The sequence below is a fragment of the Artemia franciscana genome, chromosome 3 (genome assembly GCF_032884065.1).
Source record: "Artemia franciscana chromosome 3, ASM3288406v1, whole genome shotgun sequence".
In the NCBI taxonomy this organism is placed as follows: Eukaryota; Metazoa; Arthropoda; class Branchiopoda; order Anostraca; family Artemiidae; genus Artemia; species Artemia franciscana.
Window position 1 is genome coordinate 38,614,796 of NC_088865.1, and position 19,845 is coordinate 38,634,640.

Genomic DNA, 19,845 nt, shown 5'->3' on the forward strand with positions numbered 1-19,845 from the left:
CGTTGGGCAATCATATCACACAAATTGGGAAAAAAACTTTGGCTCACTTTGGATGTTTCTATAGCATAACTTTTTTCTAGGGGCAGGCTGCTAGGCCACCGCCAAACCCTCCTCCTTTATCCAGGCTTGGGACTGGCTGTAACTTCTAACAGGTGGAGGGTCTGGAGGGTCTATAAAATTAAGGACACCAGGGCTCTGGGTTTTTCTTTGTCAATAATTTTGATATTTATTCTCAAATACACAACTCTTTCAAAGTTTTGTATTTTTAACCATCGATGTACATTGATTTTTTTTTGTATATGCGGGAGGGAGGGGAGGAAAGTGGGGAGGTTGAAGTTTTCCTCTAGAAGGTTGACAGACGACAACAAATGTATATTAAAGGTGAGGAGGCAGGTGTCTTTTTAACTAGTCTTAGGAAAGATTCACCAGGAATTTTGAGATGTGTAGGTCTTTGTAAATTTTGTCGTTCTCAAGTATTTACAGTTTTTGTGAATGAGTAATGATGGAGAAGGAAACGCGCAATGTGGAATAGTGAGTTGGAATGAAATAGGTGGGAGAAAAGTTGGAATCTCTTGGAAACGTTTTTACCGTTTAAGCTTCAAGTATCCTTTCCATCTCTTCGACAAATTTTCGCTCTTAACCGCTCCCCCTTCCCTCCCTTTGCGAAGGTTAAAGTGGAATGTCTAGTAGTAACTGTTTCAAAATGACTTATAATTATGTCCTCTGTTTATATGATTAGAGATGAGCAGAGCCATTTGGTTGAGAAGCATGTGGAAACTGAAAACAAACTAAAGAAACAGGGACGCACTTTGGTATCAGTAGCTGATGAAAGTATATCAGACCTGTCAAAATTACATGCCAAATTGGATAGGCGTCGGTAAGTTTTTCATTATTTATGTGATTAATTGATTCATTCAGAAGTAAGTCAAAGCCAATTGATTTTTTTTTTCTTTTTTTTTTACGACAAATCATTTATTGCCTCCTAATTTTACTCTCAGAAAAGAGAAAAAAATGAGATGTATCAGTATGAGTTTCCCCATTAATTATTATTTTTAGCATAGAATTCATGTATTTTTTGCATCTTTTTAAAATTCGTGCCCACTTTTAAATATTGATCCCTCTTCGAAGCAAATTTTATGTCTTTGCCTGTCTCCTATATTCTTTCTTGCAGGGCATACACTCTTTCTTATTCTCTATACTCTTTCTATGAAAATTGTGTATATATATATATATATATATATATATATATATATATATATATATATATATATATATATATATATATATATATATATATATATATATATATATATATATATATATATATATATATATATATATATATATATATATATATATATATTTATTTTTATCTATATCTATGTTGGCTCTATATAGATAATGTAGATAAAAATATATATATACTAGCTGTTGGGATGGCGCTTCGCGCCCCCCCCCCAAGCCCCCCCGCGCGCGTAAGTTGTTACGCGCCATATTATTTACGCTCCATTGTAGTTGTGTCCCTGTGTCATATAAATAGATTGTCAGGTTTACTGACTCTTGAACATGCAACATATATTTGTCCATGGGAAAAACAAACCGTATTCAGATCTATACCTCATTATTCTAATGATGTGTCCCTGTGTCCCGGTCGTCATTTATATTCCCTGTGTCCCGGTCGTCATTTGTGTCCCGGTGTCCCAGTTTGTAATTTCTCTTTGAGCGTTCTGGTCGTCATTTATATTCCCTGTGTCCCGGTCGTCATTTGTGTCCCGGTGTCCCGGTCTGTAATTTCTATTCGAACAATCCCTGTGTCCCAGTCGTCATTTATATATCCCGCCTGTGCCCCTGGCGTCCCCGTTGTAGTTGTGTTCCTGTGTCCCGGTCGTCATTTATATTCCCTGTGTCCCGGTCGTGATTTGTGTCCGGGTGTCCCAGTCTGTAATTTCTCTTTGAGGTTCCCGGTCGTCATTTATATTCCCTGTGTCCCGGTCGTCATTTGTGTCCCGGTATGTAATTTCATCAGTTGACAAACATGACGTCAGTCGACAAACAACTTCATGACGCATACAGCTCAATCCTCATAATGACGTCAGTCGACAAACATGACGTCAGTCAACACACAAACATGACGTCACTCGACACACACACACACAGACAACTTATTTTTATATATATAGATATATACAATTTTCATAGAAAGAGTATAGAGAATACGAAAGAGTATACTCCCTTAGGTGTTTTTTAGGTAATTGATTTTTTATGTATATGCATTTTCATCTATATTTGCATTGCTATGCAAATAAGCTGTGATTCTATAAATCTCAATTAAGAGTTTTTGTGATAATGATTTCCCTGATGTAGTTTTTGTTTGAATTTAGTCAATTTTAAGGGGGTTTGACTCTTTTTTCAAGTTTTCAGAATTTTATTCTTGCAACTACTTATTACTTATAAATTTTTGTAAGAAATTTTTTTAAATGGTCTGAACGCTCCTAAAATTATTTCTTCTGTTTTTCTCTTCTGGTGTTACTTACAAGCAGGAAATGAAGATGAATAATTTCCTCTATAATACTTGGACTTCAAATATATTGACACAAGCTCAAAGGGATTGGGATTCAAAAGTGTCTCTGGTGTTATTTTTAAATATCCTAGCTGATTGATGAATGTCTTATGTGGTAACGGAAACGAACTTTTGAGCGTGAATTGATTTAAAATCAGTGATTTTGCTCTAACATATGTTTTTATATTTTGTTCTGTGTACATTTTGTTCCAGCTTGTTTGCAGCAAATTCATTACAATATTTGGGCAATATTGTTTAATCAACACAACATCGTCGTATAAACGGAATATTTATTTTTTTGCTGAACTTCTCTTAGGAAATCCTTAGGTTCTTAGATAACTGGTCGCAATGATCAAGGACGTGCGCGGGAGGTAGCAGGATGGGGGCCCGGAGATAGCCCCCCTCTCCAAAAAAAAAGAAATCCTGCATCCGTACCTGAAAATAATATTATCCAATATGCTTTGGTCTTATTATACTTTTTTTTCTAAATTGAGTAAAATATTTCTTTATGTCGTGATAATTGCAAACCTTTGGGAAGTCTTAATTGGTGCAAAACTTTTAGTAACTTATTCTCTCTCTCTCTCTTTCTCTCTCTCTCTCTCTCTCTTTTTGTTTTTCTCTCTGTTTCTCCTATAAGTACACAAATTAATACTACGGTTTCATGTGCATGAATTAAATTAGTGATTTTGTTTTTCTTTACTATTGAAGATCGGTTGACACGGAGAACGAAAGTTAAATACCACCATTCTTGGAATCATTCTATAGAGAAGTAGATCGAATGTCTGATGAAGTAGTTCGAGGTATCCAAAATCAGCTGAAAATAAGTGCGGATGAAAGCGAAATATATGGTAAGATTTTAATCTATATCTTCCTCCATGGCTTTCCCTCTCTTTTCTTTCTTGATTCGCCAAGATAAAATAAGATATAAGAAAAAAAAATCTGTCTAATGTTGTATTATAAATGTTCTTAGATTTTTATACAATTCTTTTAAATATTATCCTTTTAAAAAATATGCTGTTACCTACTCTCTAAACGAGCAGTTGTGTATGTATGTGAGCTGTTTATGTATTTATGTTTTTTTCGAAAATGGCTCCATATTATTTATATTTTTTTGAAAATTGGCGGCACACCAGCATGAGAAAACGATCTAGATAGGTCACGGTTTTGTGAAAATTTGTTTAGAGTCTTAACTTAGAAAAAAGTTTTTCATGTGGGTGACGTCACATTTAAAGAGCAAAAATTACTTCAATTTTCGCCAGTGATCGTTTTGGCATCTATGACGCATGCGAAATTACGCAAGATGACAAGTGACTCCGAACAGCTAAAGCAAAAGGCAAAGAAGAAGCGATAGCGAGGATTACATTGAATTACAAACGAAAATGTTACACGATGAAGTCTGCGTTTAGAAGACAAACTAAAATTACAATGGAATGAAGGAGCGTTTCAGTTTAGCGTCTGTGGAGTATTAACTGCGAGAATTATATATACACAATTATATATACAGCCTGCGATGTGCCGATTGCCAGAAACAGCAGGAAACAACTTTTTTAGTATTTCGATCTAATAGTTAAAACCACGTACCCAAAAGATTGAATTTAAAGAGCAAATGTAATATTTTTTTTTTCTCAGGGGTCGTTGTATCGTTTTTCGTATCTATGACGGATGCGAAATTACAAAAGGTGACACCTGACCCCGAACAGCTAGAGCAAAACAGTTTAGAGCAGAACAGTTGGAACAATCGACAGGAAAAATCACATTAAATTGCAAACGAAAAAGTTATACAACGAAATCTTCGGTTAGAAGACAAGTAAAAATTATAATGGAATGAAGAAACGTGTTATTTTAACGTATGTCAAGGATAAGCTGGAATGAATAATTGAATTCACACACATTGAATCGCAAACAAAAATACTGCACGACGAAATGTGCGGTTAGAAGACAAATCAAAATCACAATCGATTGAAGGAGCGTGTTATTTTAGCAGAAAGGATGAACAAGAAGTAGGAATTGAATTCATGATTTGCCACTCTAGGGCTTGAAACTAAAGACTACCACAATAATTATGCTAATGCATAATTTAGATATTACAGAGGGTGTATGCAATGGAACATGCCTGGTTGTTGCTGAATTATATAACAACGTAATTAAACCAAAAATATAATTACTGGGGAAAAAGGCTGGAAAAGAAGTTTTTTTTTTCATATCTGTGACGTCATTCGAAATTATCCAAGATGATAAATGAATCCGAACAGCTATGCAATGAATCCTGCATGGAAAAAATGTCTTAGAGTATCAGTGAGTATCATAAAGACTCCAAGAAGAATACAAATCCTATGAAATACGTGATTCTGTGAAGGATGAATAGGAAACAGGAATTAAATTCATGGTACAATTCCTTAATTATTGCTGCTTTGCCACCTCATGACTTAAAACTAAATAATAAGATGATAATGAGACTACTGCTAATCGTTAATTTGAGAATCATATATAATTTAGAGTGGCGAAACCCTATATAGGCCAGTGTATTCTCCTGATGAGCCCTTGTGTTGGGTGTTGCCTCTGAATTATTTGTCTATATTATTTTTTCTATTGTTTGGTAAATGACGACTTATACTTATTGACGACATGACTGCCTGTCCATGGATTATTCTTTATGGTTGATTGTGTGTGGCTATGCTGTTTGACCTATGTGATTGTATGGATGAGTAGGGTTAAGGCCTCATTCAAGTGCTGGTCTATATTAATCACTAATTTAGGAAAACAGTCTTCCTTTTCTCCTTCTGTCTCCTTCTTTTTTTTTGTGTGTTTGTGCTGTAGCATTGGTGATTTCTCTTTTCATGATATATATATATATATATATATATATATATATATATATATATATATATATATATATATATATATATATATATATATATATATATATATATATATATATATATATATATATATATATACACGCCCGCATGCCGAGTGTCATGGCCCGAGCAAAGTTTGTGTTCCTGGTATAACTTTAAAGTACCAACGATAGTGAAAATGAACTCTCATTGCTTTAATTGGTTAAGTGGAAACTTAGGCAACCATTAAATGTTAGAAAATTGGACAAAAATCGGAAATTCAGTTGTTTTTTTTATCCAGAATGGCAACACTGATTCAGATATGGTACTGCCCAAGACTGTATCCAGGAGGGGGGCTACACTTTAGCTACACTTTAGCAATCCTACGTCCATAATTTCCTTAATACTGCCTTTACTTAACATTCCTAGTAGTCTATTTCCCTTACTTTCTACCATCTTAAGATGTTTCTTCCACTTCCCATCTGACGATAGCCTACAACCTAAGTACTGAAATTCATCTACACGGTCTGGTGTCCTACCTTCATACATAAACTGACACTGCGAATCTATCTGTTCTCAACTTTTCCTAAAAAACATAACTATCGACTTCTTTGTGTTTAATACTATTTTTTTATTCCTAAAATAAGAAGATGCTAGACCTAGCAGTTATTGCAAATGTTCTTTACTTTCTGCTACCAATGCTATGTCGTCTGCAAAAAGTCTTGCAATAGCACTTGCACTTGAAAGCTTAATTATTGGGGGGCCTCTGCCTATCAAATGCTCATCAAAATCATTAAGATACAATGAAAATAGCCTTGAAGAAACTGTACATCCCTGCTTAAAACCAAGTCTACTTCTGATAACCCTGGAGAAATCATTACCTACCGGTACTACAGTCTTAACTATATTATACATCGATGCTATAATCTTGACAAATACGCTTGGTAGCCCTAGTGCTAGCAACAACTCTATCATTAAGCTTCTATCCACTCCATCAAACGCCCCTTTGAAATCCAAAAGTGGAACAAATAGGCTGCCCTCTTTTCTCCTCACTTGTTTCCTAATCATCCCTAATAAAATAAAAATTGATCTATAGGACTATAGCCTTTTCGGAACCCTGCCTGCGAATCTGATAAAGCTCTATTTTGGTCTATCCAACTATCTATCCTACGAAATAATATCTTAGTGAAAACCTCACTAAGCACATTACCTTGGCTTATACCTCTATAATTCCCATGGTCTAATCTATCCTCCTTTTTAAATAACGGCCCTAGAATAGATGTAGCCCAAGACAAGGGCCTTTCTGCGCTATTCAATACAGCAGAAATTGTCCCTGTAATAACAGGCAGCAGCCATATCCATCCCCACTTCCAAAGTGTGGCTGGTACCCCATCTATACCTGGAGCAGACCCGTCTCTCATTCCTTTCATTGTCTCCCTTCCTGTACCCTTCTCCCTTTCATGTGCCCTTATTTCACTTCTTTTTTGCTAGAATTTCTAAGGATCTCGTACATGGTACCAACTTTCTATTCAAGTGCTAATCACATATCCCACCTTTATTAGTTTTCTAAAGCCATTCATTATTAGAAAAAAAAGAAAAATTCCCAAAAATTGTTAAATTACCCAGGGTATCATAGTAAAAATATTTTTTGTCCCCTGGATTAACATTCTATCGATTCCCAAAAACAACCACCTTCTTAAGTTGTTGGAGCCACAGCTTATTAACTTATTATTTGTTGACTTTTTAGCCACATTTCTTTTTTTTAAACTTGGAGACCGCTACTACCAGAATCTGCTGAGACCTACGTGGTTTTTTCCATTGAAAATTGAATTCCCAAATTTTCTTAATTTTTTAAAACGTATGGTTGTGGACGTTTCCACTTAACCGATTCAAGCAATTAGGTTTCATTTTCATTATCTTTAATGCTTTACTTTTCTGTGGCTGAATGCCCAAACATAATTTGAAACCTTGCAAAATTTGGAATCACTTTAATTATTAGGCTTATACTTTTTAAGTAATTTTTTGTATAAAATTGAGCAGTATTAGTTCTTTTCTTCCAAAAAAGGTGAAAAATACCCATTTCCAGAAAAGAAATAAGTCTTAAGCTCTTTTTTGTCTTCTTCTTGTGTGTGTTCCACACTTGTTGCAAAAGCATATCCAAAACAGGCTTAATTGGAAAGTTGCTGAGCTATGTTGTAATGATTGGGCGTGCCTATGCACTCTCAGTACTTTCATGATTGATATGCAGCAGTTTAATATGTAAAAAACTGGGTTATTCATTTGGGTCAAATTAAATATTTCAATTGTGTTTTTGACTAAAACAAAGACATATTACTAAAATAATATGTAAAATTGTGTTCATTTTCGATGGACACAATATGAATGAATCAGCTTTGCATCAGTTGAACTCTGGGTTCAACTGATGACCCATTGTAACTGATGACCCAAGTTACAATGTCAACTAGAAGCTCTGGGCTTCTAAACATAAAACCCCCGGAGGTTTGATGCGCTCCAACTTCTGCAATAACCTTTCGCAATTGTTCCCAGTAAGAAGCAAAATCATTATTTGTCATATGAGCTCCAAAATTGAAAAAATATCATTATAGAAAAGGCAGAAATGGTTGATATCAGTTTGCCACAAAGCTCCTATGGTCCCTAAAATTGAATCAGGGAAGGGGGTCCGAATTTGGACCCTACCCATTCTCCCAAAAAGTATTCCTCCGATTTTCCGATTGGTCGTAAAAATGCTGGTAAAAAGACTATTTCTCCTAAGAAACTAAAGTATATTTTTTCGGATTGTACACTGGTTTTTAAAATGTAGGTAAAAAACCCTTAATCCCCCACCGTCGAACAAAAATCCTTTGGTACCCCCCTCCCCCCACTCGAACTAAAATCCTTTGGTAACCCCCTCCCCCCCACTCGAACTAAAATCCAGTATACAGCCCTGTCAGACTACATGCTCCATTTTCAGCAGTAATACTGTGTGGCAGTATATGTTCAGAAGGAGATTAAGGCTATACAATTCAGGAGATTGTGAAGAGAAATTTCGCACCTGTTAAAAAAAAAAAAAAAAGCTAAAATTTGTCTACACCCTGATAGAGTTTCCAAGTCGGTTTCTACTCATATTTTAAAAATCAGTTGCCAGGAAGTTGCGCATGCGGCACAAAATGACTTGCTAGTAGACGAATCTGGACTAGTCCAGTTATCCAGACTTCCATGAGAGCCAAGAAGAATCGACCGTAGGCCGAATAAGGGGATTGGGGGAGGAAAGTATTCAAACTAATCTGCACTCATAGAAATAATTTTAGCTATTTCAAGTGGGTCTGCCATTGTTGAGTGCATAATTTGTCATTTCAAAGGGAATATTCCACAAAGAAAGAGTTTCTGGAAGTGTGAAAAGTTTGAATACCAAACGTTATGTATTTAATGGGTTGGGCGGATCCGCAGGGTATGCTTAGGATTTTCCTGCCACTAAAGATTTTGTAAAACTGGCAAAGTCTGCTAGAACTGTTATGATTCATATCCAGAACCACAAAAAGCCTTGACAAAGAGCGGCAGAATTGTGAGACAGGAGAGTGGCTGACAGAGAAGCAAGTTGCGAAAACAGGCTTGTAGAGAGAGAGAGAGAGAATAAAGATTATGGAAAAATGTCTAAAAGAAAGAAAACAGCTTTTGATTCGAAGGAACGGGCTACCAACGAGTTCTTGGCGGAAGCGCAGAGCCGGTGGAAGAATGACGTGAAAAGACGGACATAATCAAGATACAGATGGCACAGGCCATAATAGATGGAACTATGACAGTTTGTCCTTTGCAGAAACTTTCGAAACCGCTGAAAACCGAATAGTTTCAAATCAACAATTGCTGGTCGCTTTCTAATTTATCAGAAGGCAACGTAAAATAAAAAGAATTAGGCTTTGTTTTCTTTTTATGTCATTGTTCTGATATTATTTTTGATTGTATATATTCAAAATTAAATATTCGCATGCGAAAATAAAAAATAAAGAAGATTGAAAATAAAAACAATCGGCAGAACTGGGATAGCTCGTGAAAGCACACTCCTTCTGTAATATAATTCCCTGGTGGTCTGTTATCACAATTTTCTTTTGTTTGTTTTTTTTTGCTACCGTTTGAGATTGACAAAAATTGGCGTGAATTTCTGATCTTTTTTTTTCTCCTTCTGACAAGTGTCACTTTCAGTTGTCTTCACTGTTTACTTTTAACAGTATATATATATATATATATATATATATATATATATATATATATATATATATATATATATATATATATATATATTTATATATATATATATATATATATATATATATATATATATATATATATATATATATATATATATATATATATATATACATATATACGGCCAGTTAAATAAAATCAGTTACAAAGTAAAAGCAAAGCCCCTGTCAAAGAGTCAGACTTCGCCGGCTCATTGGCAAGCAATATTTGTCCTGACCCATTTCAGAAAATATTGATAGCTACGTTTCCGGTAACATAACGGTGACAAAGTGTATCGAGGATTATTGTTAGGTGGGGGAGAGTATTTCTGTTTGGGGAGAAGGGTCATATTTTTTTTAACTAATGAAATATTTGTTTACATGCATTTTTGTTACTCTTTTACGAGTCGGAGAATTTGTATTTATTTTTTGAGTAAAACCCGTTAGCCTCCCCGGGGACCCGTTAGTCCCCGTTATAAGGGGACAACTCATTTCATATACGGAGTAATTTCTGTTCGTTTTAAGTTTCAATGTCGCTCCTTACTTTCAGTAAAAAAAACTAGTTTTTTTTATTTAATTTCTTAACGTTTTTGAATTAATGCATGTAAGACTTTGGCTGTCCGCACATAAATTATTAAAATGAAATTTGCATATTAATTCTTTCTTTGGATAAATGGCTTTCTCTTAGTTTTGATCAGACGATTTTGAGAAATAAGGGGGTGGGGAAGGAGGCCTAGTTGCCCTCCAATTTTTCGGTTACTTAAAAAGGCAACTAGGACTTTTAATTTTTAACGAACGTTTTTGTTAGTAAAAAATATACGTGACTTAAGAATTAACTTACGAAACAAACTTTTATATTCTTATATTTTTTTTTATGTATATGAGGGGGTTTGTCCCCTCGTCAATACCTCGCTCTTTACACTAAATCTTAAGTTTTGTCCCAATTTTTTAAGAATGACCCCTGAATCAGAAAGGCCGTAGAATAAATAGTTGAAATTATTAAAAATACTTTAGCATAAAGAGTGAGGTATTTATCTCCTCCTAAATACCTCGCTCTTTATGCTAAAGTATTTTTAGAACCCCTCATATGCGTAATAATCTCTGTTCGTTTTAAGTTTTAATGTTACTCCTTACTTTCAATTGAAAAAACTTTTTCATGTTTATTTTTTCATTTTTCTTATAGTAATGCTAGAAAATCCTCCGCCCTTTTCATTGAATTTCTCTTCCCCCTTGACATATTTTTCCAAGTAAAGATCCTCCCACATAGCCCCCTCTCTTCAACCCCACCCCCAAAACCAAAAAAAATCCCCCTGAAAACGTCTGTACACTTCCCAATAACCATTACTGTATGTAAACAATGGTCAAAGTTTGTAACTTGCAGCCTCTCCCCCAGGGACTGTGGGGGAGTAAGTCACTCCCAAAGACATAGTTTTATGGTTTTCGACTATGCGGAACAAAATGGCTATCTCAAAATTTTGATCCGTTGGCTGTGGGAAAAAATGAGCATGGGAGGGGGCCTAGGTGCCCTCCAATTTTTTTGGTCCCTCAAAAAGGGCACTAGAACTTTTCATTTCCATTAGAATGAGCCCTCTTGTGAAATTCTAGGACCACTTGGTCGATACGATGACCCCTGGGGAAAAGAACAAAAATAAATAAATAAATAAACACGCACCCGTGATCTGTCTTCTGGCAAAAAATACGAAATTCCACATTTTTGTAGATAGGAACTTGAAATTTTTTCTTTAGGGTTCTCTGATATGCTGATAATGCGATGGTGTGATTTTCGTTAAGATTCTATGACTTTTAGGGGGTGTTTCCCCCTATTTTCCAAAATAAGGCAAATTTTCTCAGTTTAGTAACTTTTGATGACAAAGACTAAATTTGATGAAACTTATATATTTAAAATCAGCATAAAAATCCGATTCTTTTGATGTATCTTTTAGCATCAAAATTCCGTCTTTTAGAGTTTCGTTTACTATTGAGCCGGGTCGCTCCTTACTACAGTTCGTTACCACGAACTGTTTGATCCACTGTTCACATTTCGGCGTTATGTTTGAATCTTTATGGCGTGGTAAATCCATTTTCGAAATTGAGCTGTTCCCTCAGACCTTTGCATGAGTCAAATACTTCTGTAATCTTGATTGGCATAATTAAATTTATATTTAATAGAATCCTTATAGCAATTGCCAAGTTTGTAGTTAATTTGTTTTCCGGTCATGCAAGATAAAAAAATATGCGTTGAACCATTACGAAGGCAGTATGAATCATTTATTCTAATAGCTGTCTAATCTTTAATCTTGAAAAGTTTGCCAATATTTTAACAGGTAGTTGGCAAAGTATCTTCAAGTTGGTTTCAGGTTGTACATTTAAATTATAAAGCAAAATTTATCAGGTATTCAATGGAGACATAGAGAAGTCTAATCAGTAGATCAAATTATAGAATTGAAAAAGGCTATTGTCGTTCGACATCAGAAACGCGTCCAAATAACGGAAGCCCGAAAAGGCTCTTGTAACATCCTTCCTAAAGAGTAACTATAAAAAAAAGTTTGTTATTACCAATGTCATAGTTAAAATAAAAGAAATCTAAGGGGAACTAATAATCATTTTTTAAATGAATGTAAAAAAAAACTAATGTCAACTAGCAGAAAAAAAAGAAGAAGAGGCAAAAACAAGAAACAACAATAGTTATTCGATAGCAGAAAAATGTTATGCTGATATTGTAATAATTTAAGTCCCAAAACATTGATGTAAAATCCATTCTAAAAAAAACTAATCAAAGTGTTTGCTTTAAAATTCGGCAGAAAGCTATGCTTTAGAATCATGCCACCTTATCTTGATCACTCTGAATCTTAAAAAGGGCACCAGAACTTCTGATTACCAATCCAATGAGCCCCCTTCGAAGATTATACAATCAGCCTCCTTATATATACCTTATATGCCCCAGGGTGTAACTTACCTTGTCCCTAGGGCTGTGGGGCTGCCATCCTCGAAGACATAATTTCCGGCCCTTCAAGTACGTTGAACAGAATGGCTATCTAAAAAAAAATTTGTGGATTTGTTTGAAAAATGGTGGGCGATGGAGGGGGGTTAGTTGCCCTCCAATCACTTTCGACTGTTTAAAAGGGCACTGGCTCTTTCAGTTTCTAATGGAATGAGCTGCTTTTGAAGTTTCTGTGACAACAAATGGTCATCTCAAAATTTCTATCAGATGCATTTCGGTAAAATACGAGGTGTGGGGGAGTTATCCATCCTCCGATCACTCTGAGTCTTAAAAAGGGCACTAGAACTTCTGATTACGAATCTAATGAGCCCCCTCCGAAGTTTTTATGATCACCCATTCTATATATACCTTATATGCCACCAAGGCATAATTTATAGCTCTTGGTATGAGGGCTGTGGGGGGTTGCCATCCTTAAAGACATAATTTCAGGACCTTTCAATTACGTTGAACAAAATGGCTATATCAAAATCATTATTGGATATGTTTGGAGAAATGATGGGCATGGGAGAGGGCTTAGTTGCACTCCAATCCCTTTCGACTCAACTTCCAATCGGATGAGCTGCTTTCGAAGTTTCTACGACAACAAATGTTTCTACGACAATTAAAATCATGTGCATTTCGGGAAAATACGAAATGTGGGGGGATATACACCCTCTGATCGCTCTGAATCCTAAAAAGAGCACTAGAACTTCTGATTACGAACCTAGAGTGCCCCCTCTAAAGGCTATACGATCACCCTTTCTATGTATACCTTATATGCCCCCAGGGCATAACTTACAACCCTTGCCCTCAGGGCTGTTACCCTCAAAGACATAATTCCCAGACCTTTCAACTACGTTGAAGATAATGGCTATCTCAAAATTTTGTTTTGTGTTTTGTGTTTGGGAATTGATTGGAATAGAGAGGGGGGGGGGGAAATGGTGACGAAGACCACACGGCCTTCCCATATCAAATAAAAACAACTTAGAAACAATAGGAAAATTTTTCCAAGACAGTGGAATTCAATTCAGTTTATATTTTGGCCGTATGTCCAAGGGCCGTCTTCAGCACAACACCAGAAATAAATATATTAAATATACGTAAATATACAGAAATAAATATACATAAATATATATCCCCATATTCCCCACTAAGGGGCCAAGCACGCGTACCTCCACGGCTAGTTCAGTTTCAAATTAAACTTCTCCCCATATAGTAGTGGTATTTTTTAGGTCTGATCATTGTTGTAAGTATTTAGGGGCTTAGGGCAAGAGATGTCTCCAAAATTGCTCTCTGGGGGATGAGTTTCAATATTAAGGCGTAAAAGAGTTCTACAGATTGCATATGTATTGACTTTTATCACCCTGGAGCCGGATTAAACCCAATGATGACCGGACATCCCCTCGAAAAACATAAATATTCGGCCCATGAATTTGGCATTTTTACTAGAAGAACATCATACAAAGAGGGACAAGGTAGTTTCCTAGCATTGGGTCCCAATTGGAGAGGGACCTGGGGGATCTAATTACCTCCTCCTAGATTCAGAAAAAAACTTTCTCTTTATTTTCATTGAAAAATTCTTTTTTTTTTGTATCTTCGTTCGAACAGACCGACAAGAAAATTCCTTGAACTCTTTCCCTTAAATTTTTGCGAGTTGACGCCCCTTGTCTAGGACCGGCTATAGTCAGCCTTTGTCTGCTCGTATTTATCCAAGCTGTCATAGAAATGTGGAAAGTTTCTTTTACAAGAACTTAAATAACTAAATGCTCATTTTTATTGAAAATACAGCTGGTATCCACATCTACAGTCGCTTACAGGGCTGCCGCCAGGTGAGAAAAAAAATCACTAGATTTTAATTATTTTTTGGTTGCTTTAGTGATATTCTTCAATAAACTAGTGATATTATTCAATAACCTAGTGATTTATGTGCTGATTTAGTAATTTTTTTAGTTTAGAAAATATAAAAAATTACTAGAAATAGTGATAAATCACAAGGGATGGCAACCCTGGTCACTAAGCATTATAACGCTTTGATTGAAATTCTACGTGAGCCAGACTGGTTAAATTTAATCTCAATCCGTGCTCATGTCAAATTCTCAACGTTTATTTAGGTGCCGGTAAAGCTTGATTTCTTTCTTGAATTTCACGGCATTTGTAATATCATCCATTTAAGGTTTGATCTGTCAAAGTTTGATCATCCTTGATACAGGTGCGAAAACGTGTTTTTGCAAATACCTTTCCATAATAGAATTAAGTTCTGTGTACATCATATGAGTTGTTTTGAACAATCACTTGTTAATTTATGTGGCATGTATACTTTTTGAATCTTAATTGGTCCAAATTGTTAGGATATCTGATTATTCTTTCTGTAAGAAGTCTGGTCTTGACGGCAATGCCATAGATAGATAGATATTTATTGCAAAAATGCCACAGTACAATAGCAAGACACAAAATATTATTTTAACAAAGCAACAATTCAGCAATGCATTCCATACTAAATGACAAAAAAATTGCATACTCAGCCCCCGCCATTTCCCTATTAAAAGTTTTTTTTATATGTCATTCCCGATTTAATATATATTTTACAATGTTCTGAATTGTCCCAAAATCATTCAGTTTCATTAATTAATTGATAACAACATTATAGAGTTAATTTTGTATTATAGAATTGATATCATTTTTTTTTAATTTCATTAAAATAAACATAATTAACGTTATAAATGTTGGACTCAAATTAATTAAAATAATAGAATTAATTAATAATAACAACGTAATAGAATGAAAAACTACATAGAATAGAAATTAGGATGTAAGTCAGGAATTTAGTAAAGTCAGGCGGCAACTCGTGAGTCTTACGATGGATTCTCATGAGATCCCATAAACATTGCTTGCGAATCATGTTAGATTTCGTTTTCTTAAGTAGGGCATGATGAAAGAAAAAAAGGATAATTTTTATTGTAATGCGTGTGATTTAATTTCGCGAAACATCGCACAGGTGGCGCTATTACAATTACAACTGTATCCCATGCGTTGTTTGGATGATTTGAGAAATAAGGAATAAAGGAAAAAAAGGAAAATAATTAACTTAAGGAAACAAGTTTAAATAAAATGATGTTGAATATCTTCGTATTTCTGAAGAATTTGAATGTGAGTATTGTGCTTTGAATTGGGACGCCAAACTTATATTCTTTGTTTCGGAAAAAGAGGGGGCTCGTTTTTTTTTTAAATCTAATCAAACCCCAGTATAGTAACATAAGATCCTCAAGCATTCTTTGGAGCCCTGCCAAGTATTTTATATGAGCTCCCAAGCAGGCTTCTAGGGTAGTCCTTGTCTCCTACCTTCAATTGCTCTTTTGGCTTGATTCTGCCTCAAATCACCCCTCCTCTCCTCTCATAGCTGATGTCCATGCCACCAATGAATATAGCAGAATCGATATCAATACCATGTGCCTCAAATCATTGATACCAGTGAGTATCTCAATTGCAATAGGGTGCATGCGTATTCGTTTGCAACTTGCTAAGCTTCTAAACGATTTGAATTGTAGAATTGGGTGAAGCAAAATCCTTCAGAAGTACAATGGTGATTAAGTAAGGCCCAACAGGTACAAAAACTATCTAAGCATGAGAATATAGAGGCATTTTGTAACATATGGCCACCAATCGTTATTAGAAGGAGAATTTTTAACGGTAGGGAAGCCACCCGCCGCACCTACCTTTAATTAATCAAGGCTTTAGAGTTATCAGTGCTTTAACAATTACTTTCTTCAAACGACAGTTCAATTATAAAAAACTAAATGAAAACTGAGTTGATTTTTTTTAAAGTTTTATCTAGTAACTAGTTTTCACCGATACGTTGTAGAGGCCTAAGTGCTCGTTTGGAATCTATTATTTACATCTACGTGCTTATAAAAAATTGTCCTGACAACGCCATCTTACAGTGGCATAAGACACCAAACATGGGATTTCTTTGTGTAGTTACTGGAGTGAATAAGGTTGAAAGCATGCTCAGAATTTACACTTTATATTTTAACAATACGGTAGTTCAAACGACAGTTCAGATTAAGGTAATAATGAATTCTTTTAAAATAAATTTAGCAAATTTGTTTCCTTAAAAATTGTGATATTATCATTCAAAAGCCTGTAGGGATCTTTGTAGAAGAATTATTCCCTTTATTGACGAGATTCTTTGCCTAAAATAAACCTAAAAAAAGGAAGCTTTAAGAAATATAAAAAAAGTTACTAAATTTAAGTTTTCGGCTTACAACATGATATTATATTATATTGTAATGTTATATTATAATATAATATTATACTTTATATTTGATTTCAAAAAGCAATTCAAGGTAAAATTTAAGGGTAAAATTTCTGCTAAAGAAAATTTTAAGAAAGTAGGTTTTGGGAGATATAATGAAAACTACCAAATTCAAGGTACCAGCGTATAAAGACCTATGCAAACAACTATGGCAACTCGAGTAATTTGTTTGAAGCATACCTTCAAACTTAGTTGTAAATTTTGAATGTTTTCCTTGGCTTCCCTAACCTACAGTTGACGTGAGCATATCGTAAGGGCTACATGACGTCAACCGATTTATAAAAATAAGAACTTGTTTCTTTTGCCAAAATTACAATCAATAGAAAAAAAAGATTTATTGCTTGAGGCGTTCCTATGGGAAAGCCAACTATTTCTCTTCTTGAAATCTAATCAACATCAGATTTAAACGATGCCGCAGAAGTACTCTAAGAGACACTCTAGGATCTTTCATCTACATACCTTTGATTCGGAAAGAGGATATAGGGGGTTATTAAAAAAGACTTTGAAAGAAACGAGAATTTTATTGTCTTGGCTGTCCGAAATCAAAATTCATTAAGTGCATAAAATAGTGCATCTAATGTCCATGATGTGTGTTTGTATGAATAAAGTAGATTTACTGAAATTTATGTATGAAGCCTGGCGCGTCAATTAGGGAGAAGGGTTTCTTATTGGCTTACCTAGATTTTTTGGCCCTTTTAGATTGTGAAAAATACATTTTGGTGTGTTAGAAAAGAAATCGAAAAAACCCTCCCCTAGATTTTGAAAATATGTCCCCACTACGTTTTTGTGAATTGATGCCACTATAGGGGGTCAATCATTTTGATCAAAAGCTTCCGTCAGTCAACTGACTTAAGCATGATTGATGGTCTAGGAACCTGTTTGACGCTTGAGTCAAGCGCTGACGAATTTGACGATTGATTGATTGATTGAAAGTTTGAATGACTCAATCACTTTGATCAAAAACAGTGTGTTGGATCAGCTTTGGTCGAGATTGAATGATTGATTTAATGTTTGATTGAAGGTTGATTTAAGTACACGTGAATCGGTTTGATGAAATGTTTGATCAAAATGATTAACCGTCTAAATCTTCCGGTCAATCATTTTCATCAAAAGCTTCCGTCAATCGATAGACTCAAGCATGATTGACCGTCTAGGAACCTGTTTGACAATTGAGTCAAACGTTGACGATGATTGATAGAAACTTTGAATGAGTCAATCATTTTCATCAAAAGTAGTGTGTTAGATTAGCTTCAATCGAGATTGAAGGGTTGATTGAAGGGTCAATTGAAGATTTGACTTGTAAAATTGTAAAAATATGGAAACTTTAGGGGTAGGAGCCCAATGAAGGGATGGGGAGGGGGGTAGGGATATATATTTTGGAAGCAACCTCCCCAGATATTGAATACATTCTTTTCTTTGCACCTTCATAAAGAAAAAGAGAAAAACCCTGGCCCCTAATTTTCGTTTTGAATTGACTCACCCCTTATCTCAACCCTTTTGTGCTGTTCTGATTTACTCGAAATTGCTACGAAGAAATTGAATTCAATTGCCAAAATATTGTGCTCTAGTCTAGGAGCCTCTTGTAAAAACTAACTAAAAAAATGAAATAATTGTTTCCTGTGAGTAATGGGAGCAGCATCTATAGTAAAATTGATTTCTATGCAGATGTCTTTTTGCATGCAAATCGCGTATTCAGAAGAGTACTCTGTCGAGATACTTTACAAGGGCAGCTTTTCCATCCAAGTTCTTTTTCGAGTGCATAATTAAACAGCTTTAATTAAATTTAGGAGGGGGCCAATTTGGAATTTTCAATTATTTAATCAAATTACAAAAAAATACATTGTCAATGAAAACATCCCAAATAAGGTATTTTCCAAATCTAGGAGGGACACAATCTTTAGAGGAAAAGCTATCCCCTCCCCCTCAATTTACAACATTTTCCTACTGGTGATGAAACAGTAGTGTCTGAAAACACGGGATAACAACAACATTAATGAACGCGGAAAAAAAACACAATTTACGATTTAACAAACACAACAATAGACAATAGCCTTATACATTAAGAAATTGTCCGGATAAATAAAAAGCAACCGACAGTTCTATCTCTAAGTTATATTCTCCTATATTCCATTAACCTATTTCACTATTAATACAGTTGGAATATATTGATGTGCCTCTCCATCGTTTTCTGTAATCCTGCTGATGTTCAAAACAGTAGTCTATCTGAGAATAGGCAGAACCCCTGTGAATTTTTTATTTACTGTAGAATAACATTGATTCAATTATACTCTTTTAAAATATAAATAATGGTTGGTTCTACTTTTACGGACAATTTTTAGTATCCAACAAAATTCAAAGAAGCACTTTAGCAATTGCAATATAAATAGAAGAGACCTGGAAACCTAAGATGGTCTTGAACAGAAAAATCACCAGCACCATATTACAACTTCTAGTTTACGGTTACGGTGCCATCTGTCATAAGATCAGTGGATTTTCTTCTGCTTTTTATGGCACTTGGTATTAACCAAGTGACATATAGCAATCGCCAATTCTGTCGGTCTGTCGGTCCCGGTTTTGCTACTTTAGGCACTTCCAAGTAAGCTAGGACGATGAAATTTGGCAGGTGTATCAGGGACATGACCAGCTTAAATTAGAAACAGTCGTTTTCCCAATTTGACCACCTGGGAGGGAGTGGGGGGCCGGTTAATTCGTAAAAAATAGAAAAAATGAAGTATTTTTAACTTATGAGCGGGTGATGGGATCTTAATGAAATTTGATGTTTGGAATTATATTGTGTCTCAGAGCTCTTATTTTAAATCCTGACCGGATCTGATGACATTGGGGGGAGTTGGAGGAGGGAAACCTAAAATCTTGGAAAACACTTAGAGTGGAGGGACCAGGATGAAACTTGATGGGAA

General features: G+C 35.1%; 1 protein-coding gene across 1 annotated transcript in view; it reads left to right on the top strand.

Moving 5' to 3' along the window:
* Positions 1-19,845, top strand: part of LOC136025253 (kinesin-like protein KIF11-B) — a 208,655-nt gene that overhangs the window by 129,524 nt on the left and 59,286 nt on the right. Inside the window, 2 exon segments of the mRNA XM_065701097.1 lie at positions 740-877; positions 3,269-3,408. Coding sequence (XP_065557169.1) covers positions 740-877; positions 3,269-3,408 — 278 coding nt within the window.